The sequence below is a fragment of the Vanellus vanellus genome (assembly GCF_965231255.1).
Source record: "Vanellus vanellus genome assembly, chromosome: 5".
In the NCBI taxonomy this organism is placed as follows: domain Eukaryota; kingdom Metazoa; phylum Chordata; class Aves; order Charadriiformes; family Charadriidae; genus Vanellus; species Vanellus vanellus.
Window position 1 is genome coordinate 59,685,847 of NC_138910.1, and position 26,878 is coordinate 59,712,724.

The 26,878-nt window shown below is 38.1% G+C and overlaps 1 protein-coding gene across 3 annotated transcripts in view; it reads left to right on the plus strand.

Moving 5' to 3' along the window:
- Positions 1-1,023: 1,023 nt before the first annotated feature.
- Positions 1,024-26,878, plus strand: part of COL11A1 (collagen type XI alpha 1 chain) — a gene marked incomplete at both ends in the record, with an annotated part of 162,576 nt that continues 136,721 nt past the window's right edge. For all 3 annotated transcript variants that reach the window (XM_082483933.1, XM_082483935.1, XM_082483934.1), the window contains 4 exons: positions 1,024-1,138; positions 17,860-18,027; positions 21,203-21,416; positions 23,857-24,019. In XM_082483933.1, coding sequence (XP_082340059.1) covers positions 1,024-1,138; positions 17,860-18,027; positions 21,203-21,416; positions 23,857-24,019 — 660 coding nt within the window. The remainder of the gene's footprint in view (positions 1,139-17,859; positions 18,028-21,202; positions 21,417-23,856; positions 24,020-26,878) is intronic.

The following is a 26,878-nucleotide window of genomic DNA, read 5'->3' on the forward strand; positions in this document are numbered from 1 at the left end:
GCGGGCTTTTCCCGCATCACCCCCTCCCTCCTTTCTTACAGAGTCCTCAAAGCGAAGTCCCCGGAGGTCCCCCAAAGGGGTGTGAGAACAAGTTGCCGCTGGGAGCGGGTGTGAGGGGGTACGGTCGGCCAGGGCCGGACCTGCCGCCGCAGGCGGCGTTTCGGGGTGCCCGAAGGGCCACCCCGCAGCAGGCCTTCACTTCAGCGCCCCGGCTCCTCTCACGCACATTTCTCCCCTCGAACATCCTCCCCCACCCCGCTCCCTCCCCACCCGGCGTCCCCCTCCCCCTGCCTTCCGCTTGTCCCCAGTGTCGCCCCCCTGCCCATCTCTCCCGCCCACCCCTCACGCATCCCCCTTTCGCGCCGCCCGCCTCTCCGCTCCGAGGGGAGCCGCGACCGGCGCGGCCGGCACTGCGCATGCTCGGGGCGCGCGGGGCCCGCGGCGCGGCGGCGGGGCGGGCGGGTGGGGGGCGGCGGGACTGAGGGGGCAGTGGCGGCGTCCCTCGACTCGCTCCCGCTCCGCCGTTCCCCGTTCCCCAAGCGCCTTCGGGAGCGCCCCTCTCCGCCGTGCCCAGGGCCGCCGGTGCCGCGGGCGGCTGGCGGCCGCGGAGCGACCGGTGTGCCGCCGCCGAGGCGGAGGGCGGTGCTGTGGGCGGCCGGGGGAGCCGCGCGATTGGCCTCCGCCCGGCGGCTGGCTTGTCAGTTGGGCTCCAGGGGTGGCCCTGGGAGCCTCTCGCCCAGCCCTCTGACGGGATGAAGCCTTTAGGGGGATGCGGCGCTCTTTGCATTTTGATTAAAGCCCCTCATCTGCCTTCAGTCTGAAGGCAGGGCACCGGGGAGGACGGGTCGGAGGGGCCTGCGCAAGGCCGAGCAAAGAGGGAGGGGGGGTGAGAGAGAGAGAACCCCTCTTAGTATGTCACGTATGGCTCTATAGGAGAAGTCATCTCTGGGAATATAGTGGAAAGGACGGAGCTGGTATAAACTGAAGGCGCCCGGGTTTAATTCACACTTGTGGGTGCCCAGCATGGAGATGCAGAGATGGTCCATAAGGTGGAAAACGAGAAGGTGGCCCTGGGACTCGGCTGTAACCGTGCTCGTCACCTTCGCTATCCTTCTCCGGGCTGCGGAGGTCAGAGGAGGTAAGAAAGCAAAGGGGAACCGGGGAGTCCGGTCTCCCCCCCGCCCACCCAGGGGAGAAGGACTCGGCACGGCCGGGGTCGCGTATCGGAGGAAACCTGTCAGAGCGGCTCCCGGTGCTGGGAGGGCGGGGGGGGGGGGGGGGGGGGGGGGAGAGGGGACGAAGGCGCTTGGGGCCGGCCGGGGGCGCGGAGACCCGCTGGGAGCCCCCGGCAGCGCAGGCAGGGGACGTCCATCCCAGGTGCCGCCGAGGGATGACTCCCGTTCAGCTTCAGCCTTTAAACTTTGGATGTGGTTTTAAGGCATTAAAGGGTATGCGCTGACGGGGTGGGAAGATGAAAGAAGTACTTGGTGAACAGAGCGACTTCTCCTCTTCCAGCACTAAACTCAGTTTTGTGGAGCGTGCGCACAATTTTCAGTTTTGTTGAACTTAAGAGTCGTTACTTTGCTCAAGTTCACCAAGTTGTGGCTGAAATAGAGCGACAAGTATCTGCCGCCTTCTCGGAGGGGCGAGGAAAGGGAAAGTCGGGGGGGTGGAGGCTCTCCGCTCTGATTTTTTCCATTCTTCGCTTTTTTAAATTTTTCCCTTTGCAAAGGGTTTCAGCGTGCAAAAAGTTTTCCAGGACTCGAGGGGAGGAAAAAATATATTTGAAGGGGCCCTTTGCCAGACGTTGAGGAGAGCAGCTCCCGGCAGTAGCGGCGCCCCGCAGGTGGTGTGCGCAGCGCCGGGCCCGGAGATGCCCTGGCGGGGAGGGGGGGTTGGGGGAGCAGGGGGGTTCGGGGGGCTCGGCCTGACGGTCACTGGGCTCCACACGGGTGGTGTCAGCGCCGTCGCGCCGTCCCCAGCCTCCTCCCCCCTTTGCAGCCTCCCCAGGGAGGTAGAGTGGTCCCTTAGGTGTCCGCGGACCTGGTGGGTAGGGTGCAGCCCGCGGAGGACTTGCAGTGGGAACAAGACGCAGACGGCAGCAGCAGCAGCGTGGCAGCTTCAGCATAAAGGAATCGCTGCTCCCCCCCCCGCACCACCCGTCTCGTCCCCCGCACCACCCCTGTCGTCCCCCGCACTTCTCCCTTCCGCGCTGCTCGCCGGCCCGGCTCAGCCCTCCGGCCGCCCGCCGCGCCGTCCCATCGGGGCGCCGGCGAGGCGCTCCGGCTTTTTGAGATGTGCTCGCACATTCGAGGAGCTGCGGCGTGTAATCTCCGGTGGCGGGAGCGCTTTCCTGTCCTACCGGGGGTGGAAATGCTGCCTCTTCCTCCATCCCTCTCTCCCTCCCACCGGAGCTCGCAGGAACATCTGGGGGCCAATCTGGCTGGGATTGAGGTTTTTATTTTTCTGTGGGTCTGACATCCGTGAAGGGGGCTTAACTCTCCGAAAAGAAAAGTTTAATTTTTATGCATTTATTATTCTAACGAGGTGTTTCTCGATCTAAATTCCCACTTTCTGAATCAACAGGCGTCCTAAAGGGAGCACGGTACGGTGGTCAGTTTTCATTCAAGCCCTTTGTACCTGGGCACAACCTTGACGGTGTCAGATCAATCTGGGCTTCTGCCCCCTGCTGGCCCCATTTCTGACAGGGATTGGAAGGGGTCAAATTTCGTCCCTCTTGAAATTGCACCGACTCCAGTGGAGTTACACCCAGGGTGAATTAACCTCGCAGAGCTTCAAGGATTCAGCTCCTCGTTACTATGTCGAAACTAAATTTTTTTAAGAAGCAATATTGTCCGCAAAGGCATGATAGATTTCTCATGCCACTTTTCATGTGACCATTCACAGTAGGACTGATTTAAGTAAGATTTGTGTAGATTATCTTTACGTAATGGGTTGGATGCAAGTGGAAAGTTAAAAGAAAATCTAAACCCAAGCAGCCCAGGAAAAATCAATAGAAGTTATCTAGTACTTACTGAAATATATTCAGCAACATTAGACAGACTAATTTGGTTTTGGTAACTATTAAAAATTAAAAAGCTATATTAAAAAACTTTTCCTCTAGTCTTCTGTGTAAAGGACATTTCAGAAACAAAACTGCAGGCTTCTCGTGTTTGTAGAAGCATTCTGAAAAAAACTTAGTTATTTAACTTTTCTGAAATACAGTATGCCATTTGCTTAGAAACTACGGGGAACTGTGTGTTTAGGGCTGGATCTGTTATTGAAGTCAGTAAGAGTTTTTCCATTGACTGCAGAGAGAGTAGAATTTGACCTAATTTCCCTAATGGAGTACAAGGGAGATATTTCTGAATTGTCTCTTAGGTGTTATAATCTTATTTAAAGTAGTTAAAAGATTTAAAAAAGGCATAATGATTCATATTTGAAAGTAGGAGAGGGAAAATACCAAGGAATAAAATAAAATAGTGCACTATAGCAGGTCAACAATATGACTAAATGACTAAATGAAAATGCTGGGTAAACGATGAATCATTGCTCTTATAAACTCTGTTAAATTAAATCCTATATTCTTCAATTGTGTTTTTATAAACTACCCCTATGTAAAGAAAATTACATGGTGTATTCATATAGTGTTATTCATATACCAGTAACTTCTTTTCAAGACAACAGAATCCATTCCATGTAGAGAAACCTCAAAAGATTCCTAAAATTCTTGACTTTTTTTCAAGTTTCTTTATTTAACACAAAAAATAAAGAGAAGTATGAGGTGTCTTTCATAGCACCGAGAAGGGGTGTATGAAGATCTCATTGGACTCTTGAGTTATTTCTTCTTCAGACAAAAAAAGTTACAGAGGTGAGAAGCAACTGAATGGGAAAACTAGTGACTCATATTTGGTCAGCTCAGTGCCCACCAGCTCTTAAGCAGCTCTTTTTAGAAAATATTTTTCTTTATGACTTGTCTAAAGTAAACAAAATTCAGTATTTTAAAAGGCATCCTTTGATTTCCTTTCCCCTTCCTCACCTTTAATACTCAATCTGTTGGTAATGTGTTTGGAATGAATAAACGCATTTAGTTGAAATGGCATGGCTTCAACACTATAAATTTTTTGTAAGGGCCTGGCATCAATGCACTATTGTGATGCTGATTTGAATTTCATGGGCAAGAAATGAAAAATCAGTCTTTTTATTATTTATAAGCTTTTTCAAGCAAATGGAAATCCAGCTCTTAATCTGAGTGCAAAAAGATTTAAGAATCCTTACTGAAAATGAGGCTATGAAGCTATATATAGAAAATACACTTTGGCCCTTCTGTGTAAGTGACAGGCAGATTTGTTTCCAATATAGAATAGATACTTTTTACAGTCATCTTAGGAAATACAAAGGTTCCTTGTGCTTCCCCCAGACAGGCTTGGAAACTAGTGGGAGTTCTAGGTGCAGAAGGAATGCAGAACTGGGCTCACCAAAGGCAGCAAAAGGAGTTTTCTTGTGGATGCACACTTAGCACTGTTACTGATTTGTAATTTCTTAGTAAGTTACACTGGGAATATATGGATCTGTTTCTTGAATGAAAACTGTTTAATGTATCTGGCTAGCCTAAACCTGCACAAAAAGGTGTTTTAAACTAGAAAAGTATGGATCTCTTCTCAGAATTGTTAGTGATGTAAAGCACTTTTTATTTTAGCTGATCAATTCACTTTTAAGGTTGAAAACGAATATAAACATTTACATTGTGCCTTTATTTTACAGTGAAATAGTCTTACATGTTAATTTTATCTTAACAAAATGCTATTAAACTTCAGAAACAGAGGACATACAGGGGTTTCTCAGATAAATATTCACAAAGTGGGCAAAAGCGATTAAGTCAAAGGGGGATTTCACTAGATTCAGCTAGTGGTCCTAGCTGAAGTTTTTCTGAGTCCCAGGGATCAGCAGGTGAAATGGTCCGGTCTTCCCAGGATAGTGCAAGAGACCTGCATGTCTATGTCTGTTTTGCCATATAGTTTAGATTTTTTAAATTGTTTCTAAAGTAAAATAATTATTTCAACTTCAGCAGCAGCAGGCATCTGACACAGAAAAATGACTGGTATGTGTTGTAGATTCTCTAGAGCGTGAATCTTTGCATTTAATTTAGAAGGATACTTCACAAGGATCCCAGAAAGGACTATTCAGGCTGCAGGAAACTGTCTTTTTTACTACGTCTCCAGAAAAGAAGTTTCTCAACTCCAGTTTTGTGTATATATTAACAAATGTAACTGTATATAAGTACATATAGAATACCTACAAATATTCAGTGGTTTTGGCTTGAAATAATCTCTGTGCCTTGCACCTATTATTGGAATGTCACTAGAAAAAATAATCTTTGATAGAAAGCTTTTACTGGTGCTAGGGTGTTTTCTGTTTACTATATAAAAAAAAAAAAAGAAAAACATTGATGGTAAAATTGGTGTCTGTAGCAGTTGTACAGTTGTAAAATGTAGGAAAGGAGTTGTCACACTCAGTTTTACAGTTGTCTTGCCCAAAGTTATTTGGTCTCCTCCAAACAGGGCCCTTAATTCTAACAAAGGTTGCAGCATAATAAAAGAGCCATGACATTACTACTGAAGTGAAGTTATACCTAAAACACAGTGGAGCAATTATGTTTCTCCCGGATTTGTTTTGTACAGTGGTGAACAGTAGGGTTTCCATCTGCCAGCAAGATTAAGAAGTTCCTTTTCTTTTCTCTGTAGAGCTCTCTGCTGCTTTTCAGAAGAAATCCTCCCAGCATTGGTTAATTTATTGTTGTTCTGAGTATTTGTTGATAATAGGGGGGAATAAATTAAGCAGAGCTTGGGGGAAATCGGTAATGTTCTAAGAATGTGAAATCTCATGCAGTGATAAAGATTTGCCCTCTGGATGGATACAATAGAGAGCAGTGACTTAAAAGGAATTAGGTGTACACACATGCCTGTTGCAAGGGCTTATAACTGTACTACTTCGTATTAAATACCAAGTTTACAGACTGTAAACGTAAGGATTAATTGTTGACCCTGTTATTACAATAGTAGTAGAATCTGGCAGAACTTAAATTCTTTTTAGCACATTATCACACGTAAGGGGTTGTAAAAACCTTTGTAAATTCTAGGTCTGGGACTTCGCTGTATGTCAAAGTGTTAATGCATACAGTATGTGAAATAGAAGTTTTTTGGCAAAGCTGATATTATATGGAAGCAAAGCGTTTGCTGCAAAGCAAATTGAAAGATGTATTATAAAATATAATTAAAAAAATGAGGATCCTGATCTTGCTGTGAATAATGTCACTGGCAGCTAAGCTTTGTCTATAATACGAATTTAGTTATGAGTCAAATTATGGTCACATTGTTAAAGTATTACTGTAGTCTAAGTTTTACCTATGCTGTCCCTTACCTGTATATTTACTCAAATTATCATAGTAATCCGATACCTTATCAAACGTTCATAGTTTATAAAAAACTAAAATTCAGGGTTTTACAACCTTACTGTCTGCTTAAACGGAATTCCTGCTAACATCAGTAGGATACATAATTGGGTCTGATTTCCTTGCATTGCTCTCAAAAGGAAGATAATACCTTTGACAGCAGTGAGAGTATGGTGAAAGTTTTTAGCTGTTATGATTTAAAAAAATCATTCAAATGCTTCTCTATCAAATTAAATAGGGTTACTTTAAATGGCACCATTTGTAAATCTTGTCCTTAGATGTGTTTTGCTTTTTTTCTATGCTTATAGCTGAAAAATGTACAAATGTTCCACATTTGAAAACTCCCATTTATTAGAAGATATTTCTGAAGTCTATTTGGATTATTTCTGAATTAACACCTTGATGGACAAAGCTCTTAAGTGGGCTCAATTTTTCTCATGTGTAGTTGCTAAGGGAACACCTTGTCTCTTCCTGTAGCAGTGACCATTTTTAGACTGTGAGGTTTTTTGATATGGTAATAGAAACAGGATGCTCCAAGAATTTAATACTTGTTTTGCTGATTTTCACAGTTGGAAGTACTGTCTCCACTGTCTATAGAAAAAGAACTTTTTGAATCTTTAGCATAGGCCTCAACATAGTTAGACACTTGGGCTGCAGTTCTGATATAATGTGTTGTGGTGTAAAATAGGAATAACTCCACAGAAGTATTGATACAAATGTTAAAAATATTACAATACAGGTCTGCACCAGCTGATGAACTAGTCCAATCTTTTGGGGGTAACAAGTGAAACATTTTACAGGATCAGAAGCAGGTCTTCAGTGCTTGATTATAGTCAATGTTGCTGAACAAGTGATAAAAGTACAACCTATCTAGTCTCAAAGAAGGATTTAAGTCATAACAAAGTCACATTTTGTGGTGAAATATGGAAAAAAAAAAAAAAAAGAAACGTCATTCCAAAATTGAGGTTACATGCCACAATTGTGCAATGTACAAAAACCAGAAAGAACTATTCTTATTTTTTGCTGAATATTTCCAGAAAATAAGCCTGCAAGCTAACCTTATTAAAGATCTGAGTGTATAGTTGTATATAGGCAAGTTTTCCACTGGTTTCAATGTGGGATTTAAGTGGTTTTTTGGTGTGTGGTTTTTTTTTTTTTTTTTTTTTTTTTACTGTATGAGTGTTAGAGATTGGTCTTTAAAAAGAGATATAGTTAGTAGTTGGTGAATATCAAAATATGTCCCATATATGCATAGACTGTTTTTGTCTTTGAAATACTATTGTGTATTTAGTAGATTTTGCAGCATAGGAAGTCAATGAAAAACTTCCAAATATCTGGTGTGGAAACAGAAGTAGCCAGTTCTGAGCAGTTTCACACAAGACCTCTGTTGGTGAAATAGTCAATCATAGGCCATTTAAAGCATTCCTGAATGCATCTGGATAATCTCTAGGTCTTGTAATCATTAAATATGAAAGCACTGCAATAACACCTTCTTCTAAAAATGTTACCAGCCAAGATCCCAATTACATAATTCATCTAAAAGCTATGTCTCCAGAAAGATATACATGGGTAATATATATTCAGCTAATCTCATAAATTTATATTCAGGTACCTAGAATAAAAACAACTTGATATTCAGGAGCACTATGTAATTACCTTAGGCAGCTTAATTGGTTTCATTTTTGTACCTGGAAGATGCTCAGTAACTCAGTTTTGCAGCCCACAAAACAGAGAGAGTTCATATTATCCAGTTCTGTAAAGTCCTTTGGTTAACATCTATGAAAAGTATAGGAACCTTCTCAAAGCACACTGCAGAACCGATGCTTTTGATGCTACTAGATGCTACTAGATGCTACTAGAACAGTCTTCTGTTGCGTGTCTAGGTTCTCAGTAGGGAGTTGGGAGGCAGGCAATTCTCAGACTGCCAATCCCAAAAAGCTTCTGAAGAAGTGCAGATCTGCCCAGAGCTAGCCAGTAGGAAATGCTAAGGACAGAAGAGTGTCTGATCCTTTCCTGGTGCTTAGACACCTGTGGCAGAACTGCGGGGAATCATTGCGTGGGATACAGAGCCTGGAGCCTGCAGTGGGAAGGTAATAGAGTCCTTTTTAAGAACTGGGAAGCTCAGCGAAGCATTTTGGACATAACAAGCTTTTGAATTCCAGCTCTTGGATATTTACTGCTATATTAATTCTCATCAGATGAAGAACACAGTAAACTAATAAGTACAGATAATAATGATTATAAGCGTTTCTGGTTTTAAAAGATATGCATCATATCTGCCCACAATAAGTGAAAGTGTATGAGAGTAAAAATAAGAACAAAAATATTCCTACCACATTAGAAATAGCACAGATTTCTAGTAATAGATAGGTCTTGTACTGCATCCTAAAAGTCAACAACTGTTTAACAAATCCAGATTCTAACACTGCTAGTAAAGACTTCCATATTGATAATTGGGCAAAGTGGCAGCAATCATCACTCTTTCTGCTTTAGCAAGCTTAGGTCTAGCTGGTAAACTAAACTGCTCGCTAATTGTTGATAGAATCAGAAACTGGACTAATAATCTGGGAGAAGGAATGCATGGAGGGGAAAAGTTATCAGGTTTCACAGTAGGAGAACTGCTGAAACAGCTTGATGAATGGTAGCTAAAGTAAACCTATGTAGAAGAACTTCTGACACAATCTGTACTTAAGACTGTTTTAAAAGAAAAACATTTTTCCCTTTTTTCTGGCCTGACAGCAATGTTCTGAGAGGTCAACAGCAGAAACTGAAGACTAGTTACCCCTTCATGTGAATTCTTGTTCATGAAAATATTTTCACCTCTTACATTCACTAAGCTTTGGACAGTCTAATGAGTGTGAGTTAGAAACCTTCATCATCGTAGTTTTTATCTTTACCCATCTATAGAATAGATGGAGAGTCCTTAGAATGAGCACTTACAGTTACAAAGATTCAAAATTTAAAGAAAAGTACGGAAACTAAATACCTGTAGGCTATTATGCCTTCAACGGGTAGCATAGTTTTAAAAACCAGTACAGTACCTTCTATTTAAGTTCCTAAATAAATACCTAGAAATCTAACCATAGGTATCCTATTTTGAAGGTCTTGTCCACAAATATAAGGAGTCCCTTCATGAGTACCCACCAAATTCACATATTTTAGCCTACCAGGCTATAATAGCTTCTCCTCTTTAAATGATCTGTCCCAGTGAAATAAAACTGGACTAAACTTTAAAAAACCACTTCATTTAGAATTAAAGATTAATGTTTCAACACCCTTAAGTTTTAGTTTTGTGGTGGTTCCATTGGAACAGATTACTGGCAGAATGGAACATATTTCCATGGAAAAATATGAAGTAAAATAATAGTAATTTAGAAACATTGGTCTTCCTAAGTTTCTCAGATAATTCTTTTCACTGTAGCAAATTAAGGTTTTCTACTCCAGGGTTATATCTCACCAATTACAAGCTATTGATTGTAACTCTTACAGGTTGTTTGTGGAGTCATCACTGGTAAATTTTTACTTTCACATTAATCAAAAGAAGGGCATTGCTAAAGAATTATGATAACTCAAGAAGTTAGCTGTTTATTATATCTGGAAAATATATAAAACTGTTTATTATAAAAAATACTGTTTATTATATATGAAAAACAAAAAGCCACAGTTACCAAAGTTACTAACAGTATAGAAAACAGTTGCACACGCAGTTTGCTAAGGTATATGTGTAAAATAAAGAATACTGGCTCTTTTTTTTTTTTCCCTTGAGATTTTTTATTATTTGCATTTGAAGTATGTCTCCCTGTATGCAATCTGGGAACATCTTGTAAATTATGTAGGTGAACACAGCCTTTAAATAGGGAAGGATCATTGTGCCTGATCTCTCTCATAAAATTAAGGGACTAAGACCCAGGAGTTACCAGACCAAAATCTAAATATCATAGGATTTCAGCTTCAATGCTTTATTAGGCATTTCAAGAGAAAGAAAAATATTTTAGTCTAAATGAGTCATCCCCTGAACAATTTCTTATGGGAATAATTTTGTAGCCAGAAGTTGCCACCACAGTCACTTTCCTGTCAGGCCTGGAGAGTTTCACTGCAAAGTCCTGACAGCAAAGTCCTTCCTTCTGAAAATGCAGATGATTGTTTCCTCTGTATACCTTATCTTCAATAAAAGTCTGTCTTGAACTGTTTGGTCCTCAGTCACCAGCAGCATTAACTGCAGCTAAATTGCTTTACTGTACAGTTCATAGACAGAGAACAGATACCAAGTTTGGTATAGCCTATCTAAAAAGGTTCAGGGCTATATTCCTTCTTCACTGAAGCTTCTTAGTAGAATAGAAGTTCTGCCTAGAATGGAAGAAAACTCAAGGTGTGGGACCTTCTAGATAAGGACAGTTGTCCATTCTGACTTCCTTGGTTTTCTCTTAAGGAATAATCAAATTCACTCAAAAGAACTCTATTCAATGAATAATATGTTTTCAATCTGCATGTATTCCAAGTCCACTGAGGACCACTGCATGCATCTGTGGTAGGATCGCTCTAGATGTTTGACCTCTTAAGATCTAAGTAACATAAGAAATACTGAGATCCACAGTAGTGGGGAATTGCAGCCACTCATGGAAATGACCCATAAGCTGCTTCTCAGCACATATTTATGTAGGAAAGGATGGTTAGAAACTGTCTGATAACCAATTAGCCTAGATAGGTCAAAAAGAATTTCTGAGGAAGCACTCACAAGTATGTGGAATTTTTTTCTTCTGCAAATAAAAACATTTTCTAGTAATGGAGTGTCCAGGTCATTTTTTGCCAATGAAATGAATCTGACACAGAATTTGTCAATTGATTTGTGACAACAACAGACTTAAATTACTAGTAAGAGACTATGAGTGGAAGCTGATATATATGCTAAGAAACAAGAGGTCATGTGTGTCATATACTTAAGTGTAATTTTATTGACATGTGCACATTAGCTGCTTAGAGTGATATGGAACAGACACTTCTATTTAAGTGAAGAAATACAGCTCTATTTTCAGTATGTGCTAATGGCCTAACATTTACATACCTAGCATTTACATTAATGTCACTTACTAGAATGATTCGAGTAAACCTATGCGATTTGAGTAAAACTATACGGAGAACTTCTTTTGGTTTTGGATCATCATTGCAGTTGGTCAGTAGCTATAAAATTGTAAAAAAGCATCTGTTCTAAATCAAAACATTTTCATAAATGCAGAGTCATTAAGATAAAGATAATTAACTTTGCAGCGTGATTATAGCTCGAAGGATAATATGTATGACCTTATCATTCTCTGCAACTACCTGAAAGGAGGTTGTAGTGAGTTGGGGGCTGACCTCTTCTCCCTGGTGACAAGTGATAGGACAAGAGGAAACGGCCTCAAGTTACGTCAGGGGAGATTTTGATTGGATATTAGGAAAAATTTCTTCACCAAAAGGGTTGTCAAGCGGTAGAACAGGCTGCCCAGGGAAGAGGTGGAGTCACCATCCCTGGAGGTATTTAAAAGATGTGTAGATGTGGTGCTTAGGGACATGGTTTGGTGGTGGTTTTGGCAGTATTAGGTTGATGCTTGGACTTGATGATCTTAAAGGTCCCTTCCAACCTAGATGATTCTATGATTCTGTAGATTTCACCCTTTTATCCAAAATGATTGCTGCTGATGTAATTCCAAAAACAACATTGCTGCCATTAGATCCATCTTTTTTTGTGCTCTGTGCAGTTTGCCTTTGCAGGGTCAGTTGGACTTTCACAATGCAGAATTTTGATGGTGGCTGCTGAAACACAAACAAGAAATTTTATTGCCTATCACTAAGATACTAAGTTTGCTATGATCTCAGTTACAGACAGAATACATATTTTATAAACTAAGAAGACATGATTGAACACCATCACTTAATTACCATCTGCATTTAAATAAACCCAAATGTTATGAACCAGACCTCACCATTCCAATGCAAATTTTCCTGCATCTGATACAACTTGTCTCTGTCTTGAAATGTATATCCTTTTAGCTAGGGTTATGTGGTCTCCTACAAGAAGCATTCCCAGAGAGAGAGTGGAAATGCTAAGCATTTACATTGAAAACTGAGGTCATCCTTAAGACAAGGAGGCTTAATGTCACATATTGAATAAGTCATAAGCAGAGACTGTGTGTCCAAAGGACTTCAGTTTCTGCATTGTCATACGGTTTCTCAGTCCCTTGTTTCTCCGATATCATAACCTGTATTGTTATGGTATCTGGGAACCTCCTCCATGGAGAGTTTCCACCAAGAAAAAAGGAGTGACATTCTACATAGTAGATTCCAGCTCAAACCTATCAGGAAGTCAAAGTGAAGGAAGCAAGTCCTCTGATCTTGTATAATAAGTGCTGTTTATATTTATGACATTAGTCATATCAGAAATGAATATGCTGTTTTCACCAGCTTCTACTTAACTCCAGTTTAGAGATTGTGGAAAGAAATGAAAGCTATGATATTTTTAATTGTGAATATATGATCAAAATGTAGTCGAGATTTTTACAGAGGTTATTTTTCAATCTATAATTGCATTATTTTTTAAAAATATGTGGGTTTTAATTCATTGAATAGAATGCACTGTCATAGCCTTTAAAATAAATGTGTCATTGTATATCTAGGAAGTCTAGGCTTGAAAATGCTAACCAAAATTGGAAGTCAGTTTTTATATGCATTTTCCTCCTCTCCAAACAAACAGGAAACATATGAAGTTTCCCCCATGTAGTTCAGTCCTGATATTCTGTCCTGACCTGGCAGTGTAAAAGTGTGATCTAGCATCCAGTTCACGACAATTTTTAATTTTTTTACTATATCTTCTTTATTTTTGAAAGCCAGGAACTTATGCTGGAGCTCAATGATTAACAGTTTGATATCTTGAAAGACACTAGGACATTCAAGTTCCCATCTCACACAATTCTGTTTTCTAAAGAGGTATTTTTGAAGAATTCTTCTTTGCCATTCCAGAAATCCCAGCACTTTTAAACACTTCTCCTCTGGCTACTACGGTATAGCCTGTTAGTGGCACTGAAAGTTGCACATGGCTCTCTGAACTTTTTTGAATCAAGGACATACACAGTTGAACTAACTCTATATACCTATACATACATAGAGTATATAAATAGTATAGTATTTAGTGAGAAGAATGATCCCCTGCAGTTGGTTCTCTATCAGTGGAAAAGTAGCACAGTGGAAACTTGATTTTTGGTTGTGGTCTGAAACTCAGGAGAGCTTAATCTGAAAAATGCAGGTTTGCCCTGATGAACACAGGCTTCTTTTCAGAGGGTTATCTCATGGCTTTGTCTGGCTTGCTTGCAGGAGGTGGTTTTCAAGCAGCAGTGCAGTGTGGCCAGAAACATCTGCATGAAGGGACCCACTTTCAGGGTCTGGATCTCGTATTTTGTCAAATTTGCCATAGCAAACCAAGTTGAATTTTCAAAGCCGATGTCTTAGTTTCATAAGGAGAATCAACTGCACCCCAAGAACTGATGAACAGAGCTGTTTGCGTGATGCGTATTTGTTGATGATTTCATTGCCATCTTAAATCTTAGCACCAAATGAGGAAGATGCAAAAGCATTACATCATGTATCATTAATTTGCAGTTTTCTTTACTTCTCTTGTGAGAAAACTATCCAAGGAAATTAGACTAGAAGGTAAAATCATTTAGGAAAGTTGCTTTATGCACTTTAAGGAATTTCTTGTGAGAGACCCTAGATCAGCTAATTCATTAGTTACATTAATGCTGCCCCATATACAAGGTGTAATCTTAATTTGTGGACCATGCAAACAGGCAAACTGCACGGCCTTAGCACTGGTGCTGTTTCTGGCTATTTCTTACCATTCCCAGAAATCGTGTGGGAGCATAATGCTAGAGAAGAGGCAGTTTTCAGGAAGAGCTGAAGCTCCCAGGACACAGTGACACTGAGCACTGCAGAACCTACAGAAAATGGCAGAGAGAAGCCACAGTTTCAGCTGATAGCTTCCAGGCCACGCTCTTCCATGACTCTGTGAGTTGTCTTCCTACCTCTTTACCCTGGTCTTCTAAGCAGGCCAGTGTTGGCTGTGCAAGGACTTCTCCTCATCCATTATACTTCAAACAGGTTACCTCTAAGTAGTTAGGATCTAAGCGCTGCTGTTTTTCAAGAGCTGTTTAATTTTGGCTGGATTCCTAGATGTGTGTGCTCTGTGGCATATTGAAAGCAACTGTGTCTAGTGCTTTCTGTAGAGGCATCGAGCAGATCATCTGAATACGCACAGTGAGCTCATCAAGAATTTTGAGACTAATATCATGGCAGCCTGGTCAGGGCTACTGAACACTTGCTCCAACTAGGGTGCCATAGTTCCAGAAAATGTAAAAAAAACCTGAAATTCACCGAGGCGAAATTGCCACTAGCAAAAAGAGGGTGTTTCTGCAGAAACCCTAATACATGGTAGCCCTGTGTGTGACACAGGAAGAGTGTAGGGGAGAAGTGCTTTACACAGTGAGCCCTGTTTTCAGCTGGGAGATGGCAAAAACAGCTGTGAGGAGACTTCCAGGCCTCCTACCTCCCAGCTGAAACACAGGATTGGTTGCATCCTAATCTGGGCATTTAGTTAGACTCAAGACCAGGTTAAATAATGACACGCACAGGAATGCTGCAAAAACATTTATGAGGAAGAGACACAAACTCAGTCTGTTTATTTCACAGACTGAATGATATGTAGGTTTCTACCAAAAGCAAATTTTTCTAAAGCAGCATATTAAATCTTGTACATTGCTGCCTGGTTTATCTAAAGACTTCTAAGGAACTTCTTTACTTTTTAACTAGTGGTCAAGGTGGCTAGCTGAAATCTTTTATATAAATTAGAGAAACCATTTCTGTTACTCATGAGCTATAAATATTTAGTAAGTCAGCCATGTTATAATTGGAGCTAGACTAATTACCTTTTTTGTGTAAGTTACTTCATATAACTTGTAATTTCTATGACAAGTTGTATTTCTAGAAATCCTTGTAATCTGACTAGTGTTTTTGCTATTTACATTTTGTGAATCACAGTTTGCGGAAATAAATTTCGTTTATGGACTATTAACAAAATGTTTGTTCTACTTATTTGGAATTTCTGGTTTGAAGATTGTTCTCTTCTATTATTATTCTGTTTCTTGTCTGGAATTTTTTAGCAGCAGAACTAGTGGGGAGTAATGAATAATCTTGTTTATGGATGAATACTCTTCTAGTCAGCCAGGCAAAGAACATCCATTATTCTAAAAAATAATGAAGAATCTGGTACAAATTATAGAAAAGAGCAAAGGAAAAAGGAATGTAGCAGTGGTTGACTTATACAGCGACTTGGAATTTTTACTAATATTTCCAGTGACTGGTTCTACATTACTTTACTGGTTCAAATTATTATAGGTCCTGCAAAAATGGCCATCGGTTACCAGAAAAAAAAAGTGTGGCAGTTCCTTCAGTATGGTAGTAACTTTAGAATTGTGTGGAATGCCTGTAGAAAATGCATTATATCCATTAAAATTATTTAGTCAGTACTTAACAGAGAGGTAAAACTGATGTTTCAGAATTTGCACACTCTTGAAACATTTCTTCTGAGCATGTTTAAATATAATTTTTTGAATCTGCAGGATATGTAGATTTTAAGTAAATTCAGGTGTATACTGTAACATTGATTCAAAATGTATTAGCTTGCAACAAACATTGTCTATTGGGTTTATATTTGATAACACAATGTGATGGAAAGCAAATGAGAAATTGTATGATGTGAAAAAAAAATAAAGGGGGTCACAAGCATTTTCTTGTGAATATTTTTTAAGACAGAAGAAGTTATGTGCATTCTAGGCTGATTGAGAAAACCTCAGATTTGTTTTTAAAGAATATAATTTTGGTGTTATTCAAAAATATGTTTAACCACAAAGTTGTGTTGTTCGTCTTTGGCAATGCCAGGAGATGAATAGGATGCACTAGTGAAACAACTTTGTTCACATCTGTTATTTATAGTGAATGCACTAAAGTGACTTCTGAGATACTACAGTGACAAGAAATAGTGGCACTGCCTAGAACTGTGCAAATAGTAAGAAAAGAAGGTAGAAATGTTTCTATCAGTGACTCTAATTAGAATATCACTTTGGCTATGTTTTTACACTCTTTCACTTGTTGTTTGCAAATAATTGTTCAAATAGTTGAATATTCTTCACACAGTGAATTTTGGGTCTTAAGTTGATATTTGTTGACACACAAAATGAATAATAACAGGCCATAAATTAGCTATAGTTAATGCCGCAGTGCAGGTCAAAGACATGAAGAAGGGTCAGATTTACCAAACACATTTCTCAGCTTGAACAGTGAAAAATGTGTAAAACTTGGTCTTTCAAGATAAAGTGGTTATGAGTTTGCCAACATAAAAACTGCAAAATAGCCCCAGTGAAAAAATAGTCTGTTGAAATTCTGTTTCCACTGAAAAAAGATAAATTAATGAAGCCATGCTCTGTAGGGAGTATGAGAATGAACACCTTATTTTTTTCTAAAAGAGATGCAGTAAGCAAATTATGTTTTCTCACTGCCTCTGTTGAAGTGATTGTCCATTCAGTACTTAGCTCTTTTGCCATGGTGAACTTTTATAGATTAAAGCTTTGTTGTTGGCTTTTTATACATACATATATATATATATATATATAAAATTTTGAAACAGTATCAGTGCAGTAGCAGCTCTGGATTTCAAGTTTAAATGGTTAGACAGTGAGCCTAAACACAACCTGATTGTACTTGCTCTAAAGTACAAAACAAGTCCATTTGAATTTAACTTGAAAATAATGAAAGACTTTGATTCAGTCCATTCACTCCTTGCAGGCAAAGCAGGTACATCTTTCTTTCTCTAACCAGATGAGAAATGAGATTATCTTCTTCCTTGTCACTTTTTGTCTGAGAAAGCAGTCATATGTAATCAGAATATATTTCAATATTAGCAACAGACAAATTTCTGATAGCAGATTATTAGTAGCTGAATGCTTCTGAAACTTCTGTGCAAACTTTTAAAATCAGTTCCACTTCTTAGAAATCACTCCTTAAAAGAATGTGTTGTAAATTTCAGTCACCAAGATTCTCTGTATTTGGGAAACGGTGATTTTCAGTGTGTAGTCAATTAGTTTGAAAATCTGATCATAACAATTACATTGGATGGGATATAACATATATTTACAAATGAGTAATCCTGTTAAAATAATATTCTGGTTGGTGTACGAGTAATCCACAATAAATCAAAATAGGATGCAGCTACTGCTGTGATTACACGTACACTTTTGCAATGAAATTAATATCCTTTTTAGAGGCTGCATTCTGTAGAGATGCAAGATGAGTAACTCTTTTTGTTGTTGTTTTTTTTTCTTTGTCAGCTGAACCCGTTGACGTGCTAAAAGCATTAGAATTTCACAATTCACCAGAAGGAGTATCAAGAACAGCAGGATTTTGTACAAACAGAAGGGATTCAAAAGGATCGGATGTTGCCTACAGAGTTTCAAAAACTGCACAGCTGAGTGCCCCAACAAAGCAGCTGTACCCAGGTAAGATTGTCAGAACGCTATTACTTTGGTAAATTATCTTACTGCCTATGCTTTTATGGTATCTAAAGGGCAATATGTAGTCCATCAGCAGTACCACAAAACACTTGTTATCCCTAGAGTCCAGCCTGCATAGGAATGACAGGACATGCCCTTTATCCACTGAACGAATCGGTGCTTATTGGCTTCAGTTATAAATCTCGTCATCAAATTCTGTATCACTGGCAGAATTGGCCTATAAGTCATATTACCTGTTCTTTCATAATGCTATCTGATAGAAAGCTTATTTTGTAGCTTTGGCAAGTTTCCTCCAGTTTCAGTAGTCCATTTAACAGCACTACTTCCTGGAGTTGTGGTTGGCCATTGCAAAATCGTTCCCAGAAGCACCATCTGTTAAGAATTACCTAAGAGTATCTGGATATTTGGGGGACTAAAAGAGGCTAGTTGTGGATAGCAGGTAATGTGATTCCATCTTTTCTCAAATTTCTCTAAAATGAAATAATAACATTTTGGCACAGATGCTTTGGACGTTGAGGAGAGACTTTTATTCACTTATTTTTCTGTGACTTGTCACTTGACCCAAACTGTTGAGGAAGATGATAATAACAATATTAAAAACCAAAATCGTGGAATATTTAATTTTTCTGCTTTGATACATGATGCAAAGTTTGAATAAGTCTGTCTATAAACATACAGATTAGTTATTGGCAAAGAAAAATACTTTCTTTTTTGTCTTTCAAAGTAACAATCAGATAGATATCAGGAGACAAATAAAAAGCAGTGCTCAGTCACAGTATAAAAAGAAGTGACCACAAAACTTTGCTTAATGCAGGAAAATGTCATGCTATCCTCTACTTCAGCAAAGAACCTATAAACAATTTTTTGGGGGTCATTATGGTAATTACTCCCTTTTGAATCCTGTAGGCATCCTCTCCCCACCACAAGAAATCCTTCTTTTTCACAGATTATTCTTAAAGATATTTGAGTGATCACGTCCCTTTTTCTTTGTGCTCTATAGTAGTGGAAAGACTACAGAAGATATCCAAGACAATACCAAGTTGATAGACATCATTTTAGCTAAACAATACAAGCTGTAGCGCATCCTGTGCTTGTTCTTATCTAACTCTTATAACTCATGAGGAAGCTTAAGTATCTTATAGCTACTGTAGCTTAAAGGAAGCTATGAATGGCAAAAGCTGGGAGCATCAATATATCCGCCTTTTAAAAATGAGTGATAATTACCAACTTCCCAGAATATAATAGGCATTGATCTCACTGACTGGAAGGCATTATATAATTGTAAAGATAATGGCTTAGATTTTTGTTGTACTATTTTTTTGTATGCTCTTAGTTATCTTTTACAAAAGCATATAGGAATGACAGGAATGGCAAGCCAGATATATACAAAGATTTTTCTAGTGATTTTCTGTCCAATTGTTGTTATTTTTCAAATAGAACCTTAGAAAGCTCCCAGTTTCTTTTTTATAGGATGTTATCTGTTTGAAGAGCACATGCCCAGACTAGCTGAATTAGTGTCACCTGCCTTAAGCATTTTCAACATATCTTTCAGATTAACAGTGCAGACAGGGCAAGCGTTCAGTGCTTTTTCAAATAATATCTTTGGCCTTTGTTGACAGTCATCTTTTCTCTTTCTTTTCCATTTTTTTTTCATCTGTTTACTGTGACCTTAAAAGGTATAACATACAGTTTAATTTAATCTGTAAATTAGGAGTTTTGCTTTGTCATTAAAAAGCTTGACCAAAGGCTCACCATACTAAATTAAATGCTTGCTATTTATTGAGCTTTGATCCCTTCAAAATAAGATATCAAAACTAGCCCTAAAGTGGTCTATGTTACTACGGTGTTTCAACAACCTTCAACAAAAAAAGTTAAAAAGATAGTAGTAAGCACATAAAACAACATTGCAGCAGACAATGTAAGACATGTAAGATGAAGGATTTTCTGTTTTAGAAGAGTAGCATGTCATTTAAAGAGTAGTGAAGTTTTTATGCATTCTGTTTTCATGTTGTAACTAAAATGTTAATGCCATCAATAGCTTGTCTTCACGGAAGACTCCCTAGAATTCTGAGAGTTTTCGCGCAAGACCTGTCTTGGAAACAATCTTATGTTTTCTCCAATGAAAGAAGCAATTTCTAAATCAGCTTTAAATGTTGAAGTCTTATATACTTTTATTCATTACAAAAATGTAACTTATATAATTTTATTAAAACCTACTGTATTATGTTATTAAAATGTTCAAGAAAATTTTACCTACTCTTATGCACACAGTTGCAGTTATGTTCATTGCCAACATTACAATTAGATTCTAATCCCTCTATTTCTTGCATGTCAAATTGCAGCTGAAGCCACAAAGATCCAATGTATATTCTGAATTTTAGAATCTCAGTCTTACACTTCTTTGGCCTAATAGACTTTCTCATCAGCTGAAATGCAGATTTACCTATGGATTCAACAGGAACAGTACTGAGTACAAACCTGAGTCCTTCCTTTATAAACAAGCTGTATCAGCTTTTTGTTTCGTTTTAGTTGTAAAGGTTGAAACAATGATAGATATATATAATCTCTACTTCAAAGAGAAAGCGTTAGGAATAAAAAGTAAATGTTCTTTGATTTTGTCTAAAACAATTACATAATTATGCCTATTACATAAAACTAGTTGTATATTTTTTCAGTGTTATAAACAATATTATTCTAGAAAGACTCAAATTTACATGGTGAGAGAGAAAATTAAACAAGTGGTTATCAAGGAAAATGAAGTGCCTGGGAACATATGTGCTATAGTACAGATATTTATTTTTTTGAGTGAAATTGTACTGTACACTTTTAACTTAGAAGATTGCTAAAAAGAAGGTGGAAAAATAATGGATGTGAAACTATCATGGTTCTTGCATACATTGTATTATAACATAAATTCACAATAGATTTACAAGTCATGTTTTTAAGAATCATAAAGTTATATCTTTCAGGAATTAAAGTGAGGCCAGAAAGAAAAAAAAGAGATAAAAAATTGTCATAATGTAATTATGTATTCATTTTGGAGAATTAAAAAACCCCAAGTTTTATTCAGGTTCCTCTGTGCTTATAGAAAAATATAAACCTTCAAAGAATGGTTTCATGTTTTCTGAATTCGTAACTGTATATATCAATTTGTTTATAGGTGGAGATTTTCCAGAAGATTTTTCAATATTAATGACAGTAAAACCTAAAAAGGGTATCCAGTCCTTCCTTCTGTCTGTCTACAACGAGCAAGGAATTCAGCAAGTGGGTGTTGAAGTTGGTAGATCCCCTGTCTTCCTGTTTGAAGACCAAAATGGAAAACCTGCCCCAGAAGACTATCCTCTTTTCAGAACAGTCAATATTGCTGATGGCAAGTAAGTGTAAAATTTTAAGATGAAAAATAATATCACAGAGCACTGTATAGGTGATTATAGTCTTTACACAGAGTTATTGTAAATATTTAAATAAATCAGTAACACAGTTTTCAGCTAGTCAGACTGCTGTGGTACAAAATCAGAGAACCTTTGACTAGAATACAGTTCCAGCTTCAAATGGTGTATACAGCTACAAATAAAGCCAAACCACCTTTCTTATTTGCCATTCCTATGAATCAAGAGTGAAGAAATAGTCGTATAAGTTAAACTCACCAAAACTAAACCTATGAAGATTCTTCCTGTGCGGTATAGAAACTCTGTTTTCAAAAAGACTCAAGGAATAGTCTCACTAGAAGGCCTGTCTTGTCCATTTGAAGGTGATAGGCAGAGTAAAGACAAGTTGACAAGACAGCAAAGAATTTCTCCTATAAATAAAATAGTTTGAGATGACTATGTATAAGGAAATTAGGGAAGAATAAGATGGACAATTAATCTGAAGTGCTGTAATGATTTATAGTGCACCCTCAGTAGAGGCAATTAATCTTAAACACCTATTGTGTTCTTAATGCAGTTTTTAATTTTTGGACCTAATTTCACTTTGTAGACAAGCAATCATTCTCTGGGAATGTCATTCTGCTACTTGTAAATGGACATTCATTCTCTCAAAGACTTGCTATTTATTATACTGTGGTCCAGGTAGACAGCCACAGTCTTCAGAGATACACAGAATGAAATTATATTAGTGCAAAAAAACCCAAATCAGTAGAGAAGGAAAGGCAAAAAGTCAACTATAATGAAATACGTTTATAAAGCAACAAAGGATAAAAAAAGAAAAAAAGAAATTGTCTTGTAGCCCTTTTATTGCCAGAGAATGGAATTATACCGTGAAACCTAAATCTGATGGATTTCCCTAGCAGGAGTGATAAAATAAAGCAGCAAACTTTCTTTTTCCATTGACTGTAAATAGCAAAGCTTTGACATGGATTTCAGAATTTCACCCAAAATGTTTAATAACTGATAAAAGTGAAGAAATCAAAATGAACTTAGTTTGGTACAATTTCCTGCAGTGAGACTATACAACTTCTAAATCAACTGGAGTCAATCCTAGCCACAGTGAGCTATGTTTTCACGCTTTCGGCTTCTACATGCTTTCAAAAGACAGACTGCCAATTTTCTTCTGACTCAGCTATTTTATGAACGATCTAGGACAACAATCTTCATCTCAAAATGAGATATATTTAAAAAGTGTAAACAATGTAATGTGCCTGAGGATGCATGGACAGTTTGCTTTTATAATGATAATGTTCAGCCGCGTTCCAGAGAAAACATGGAATTAGAGTTCTGTCTCAGTGACACTGTTTAGCAGTCAGATTCCATTAGCTTCGAGGGGTTTCTTTTGATATACAGAAGCTCATTGTAAAAATGGTCTAAGCTGTCTCTCTGATTTAGACAACCTTAGTGCTGCAAATGCCAACTAAAATAATTTGATTCCAGCCTTCCTCTTACCAGCCACTAGTATGACATACTTTGACACATTTGCCCTGGTCTATCAAAGATTCTTTGATGTCCTGCTTTGTGTTAGATTACAGAGAGGCTTGCACTTGTTTTTAGATATTTAAGTTGTCATAACAGACAGAATTGCTATAATAATGTGGTCTGTCATGATAATCAAGTGTCATAAAGAACATAGTACAGTTGGGCAAATTGTACAAAACTATATTCTCAAATGTATTTAAAATAAAATAATTTGTCAGTATTCTGAATCACTTCATTCACTTTTTTGTGAATATTTATGTAGGCAAAGCTATTGTTGCAGGAATAATTGCAAGCATTTGTATCTGGAAAAGCATCTATGTTGGAACTGTTGTACATCTTTAAATCTCTATAGCTATGGGATACGTTCAAATCAGCAAAAGAACACGGCAAAATTTTGGTTACTGATCACAGAGAATAAATAATAAAGTGTAAATAACAAAGAATAAGATGCTGAATTAAATATATTTGCACAAATAATTTGGAAAATCAAACACATTCATAAGAATAAAATCTGCTGTCACATTGTTCAATCTAATAGAATTAGATTGAACAGAACGGTAACAGAACAGTAACAGTAAACTGTTCTCACTTCTAATTTGAGTTTACCAATATTCTCTGTGTAAAGCTTCAGAGAAGGTCAGCTTGAACTTCATCGTATATAGGATATTCACAATGAGCTATGGATCAGATTCCTTTGTACTAAGGGTCAGAAGTTATATAGTGAATAGACAAAACATTGTGTACATTTGTATATGTACGAAAGAAGGAAATAAATGGTGACATTTAAAATTTTATCTGTGACTTGAATTGGTGCACAGTCTGCAATAAACTGCCTCTTGATGAGAACACAATGACCTAGTTTTAAAAACATAAATTACAGTAGAATTATGTTTTTTTTTAATAGGTGGCATCGAGTAGCTATTAGTGTGGAGAAAAAAACTGTTACAATGATTGTTGACTGTACCAAAAAAACTACAAAACCGCTTGAAAGAAGTGACAAAACAGTTGTGGACACCAATGGCATCACTGTCTTTGGAACCAGGATTCTGGACGAAGAAGTTTTTGAGGTAAAAATCAATACTGAACAAATGGAATTGAGTGGTTTTGTGTTCTGTGAAGTGCTTAGTGCAAATCAGAATAAATTTTCTAGGGCAAAAGCTAGTATAACATAGAAACTTCGATTTATAGAACCTGTTAGGCTGAAATAAAAGAGAAGTAAAGCATGGAAGTGTCTCTATTATTGGAAGGTATGATGCATTCTTCTGTTCTTTAGATTATGTTGTATCTGGAAGGGGCTTGCTTTTTTTGTCTTTCTGCCTAACATTGAGATATCTGAGATATTTAGGAGAATTAACCTGGGAAAGTTGAGTAGTACGATGCTGAATTATTCTAGTTCTGTCTCTCTCAAACATTTACAGATACTTGTGCATGCTGAGAGTATTTGAGAGAGGGGGAGAAGGACCTGGAAAGTTTTCTGTGTAATGCGAATCCCTTATATTGTTTATCCCACTTATTACTCTTTCCAGTAACTGGAACATACTTTCGCAATAAGGACATATATGTTTCCATCATTTACTAGCCAAGAAGTACATATAGGAAGGGTAAAATGCCTCTAAGGAAGTATGTGACTGCCAATCATGAGGCCTTTCTAGGTAGAATCCTTATGTCAACGATTATTTTTACAGGCTAATAATGAAGCTTCTCTAAATCTACACTATTGAGTTTCTTTTATAATATTGTTATACAACAGTCAAAACTGTCAAATTTAAATTAAAACTGAAAAATAAGAAAATACAGACCAGTAGTTAACTTCATATACAGAACATCTGTGCTCCATAAACGTCCAGAGTTGTAATCCTAGCTTTTAGCAGAACATATGCTTGAGAAACTACATAGGTATCAAGAGGAAATACGAATTTTGAGTATAACACTGTGGCATTGTTATCTTTCATTTCCACAGACATGAAGAAACATGAGACTTTTGAATGGGGAAATTTCTGGGATGATTTAATGGGTCAACCAGTATAGTATGTTTGGTATTCATAGCCTAATTTACCTGTAGTCCCCAATACAGTTTGCACATCTGAGGGACATTAGTTTAGATTTGAAGATGAATTCCACAGATGCCTTATCTGGTGAGGGACAAGGAATTTTGGTCTCCACATGGGATAATTACTTTCAATTTTCATTTGTAATTCTTTCTTAGGTCAGAAACCAAGTCCTACAATATGCGTATTTGGCAATTAAATTGTCACAATGTGTGCAATATTAGTATATATAAGTAAAAAGAATTCAGAAAAAAAAAAAAAGCAATGAAAGTAGATAAACCGATATTTTGTTAGTGTTTTACAAGTGATTTTATATTCTAAAAGGAACTAAGGCAACAGGCCCTGGCTTGTTGTTGCAAATTTTGTAAGCATTTTAAAAGTTGTCAAGGAGGGAAGTGCACAATAACTAAACATTGGTATTTGGTTTGTTTTACTCAGTGCAATTGCTAAATTGAAAGACCTGTCTGAAATTTCAGACACGCTGAAATGATTGTACATAGCTGTTTGAAAATAAGTACAGTGGTTGATGATATGTGCATGAAGGGAGATATTTATTTTAATCATTTGCATGAAGTTACATGTTGAATAGAAGAGAAGCGTGCTAGGGGCCTTTCATTTCTGAAGTTGTTGACTATTATGATATTATATCTGTCCTCTATATTTTAAACAGTTTTAAACATTAAATCCTCAAAAAAAATTTTTGTTAAAAAGAGATTAAGACTATTCCCATAGGAATACAGAAGGAGCATTGGCTAAGGGGTAAATAAAATGATAGTTCTGAAAATTTCCTGCTATGTCATTCTTCTGTCACAGAGGTTATTAGCCACTCAGAAAGAAAGATGAAACTTTGAGTCATGACAAAGAGTAACTATTTTAAGGCAAAATAACTCCTACACTAGCAATTCCTTCTCAGTGATAGTTTCATCCGTCCTTACCTTCTGCACTTGTATATACAATTCCCTCCACTCTTTCAAGCCATGTATAAGAGGAAGAGATGAGAAGGGATGTGGTAGAATGCAATCATTTTTTGGTTAGCAACTGTTGGAAGAGTCAGTAAGGTTGGATGAAGACATACATTGCAAATTCAAATTAGTACTGAAAATCGGAATTAGCAGATTAATTGAAGAAACTAAAAAATAACATTTTTCTTGAGGTCAAACTTATGTGAAGGCAGCACGGACATAAGGATGTAAGTTTAACAGATTTTGCTACAATGAGTTAAATAAAAATACTTTTCTCTGAGGGTTTTTGTCATGTGTTGAAGGATGAAAAAGAAAGCTAGTGTTCCTCTGTCAAATTTTTTTCTGAAATCTCCTACATTGACATGGCAAGTCAGTGCTTCAATTCCAGCTGAGACCCACTAAGAAGAAAGATGGCTTTGGATTCACAGAAGAATCATAGAATAGAATCATAGAATCATTTAGGTTGGAAAGGACCTTACGATCATCGAGTCCAACCATCAACCTAACACTGCCAATACCATCACTAAACCACCTCCCTGCGCACCACATCTACATGTCTTTTAAACACCTCCAGGGATGGTAACTCCACCATTTCCCTGGGCGGCCTGTTCCAATGCTTAACAACCCTTTCAGTGAAGAATTTTTTCCTAATATCCAATCTAAACCTCCCCTGGTGCAACATGAGGCCATTTCCTCTGGTCCTATCCCTTGTTAATTTCCCAAAACTGATCCACACCTCACTACAGAGTCACAGAATCACAGAATGGTCAGGATTGGAAGGGACCTCTTGAGATCATCTAGTCCAACCCCCCTGCCAGAGCAGGGTCACCTACAGCAAGTTGCACAGGATGGCGTCCAGGCAGGTTTTGAATGTCTCCAGAGTGGGAGACTCCACAGCCTCTCTGGGCAGCCTGTT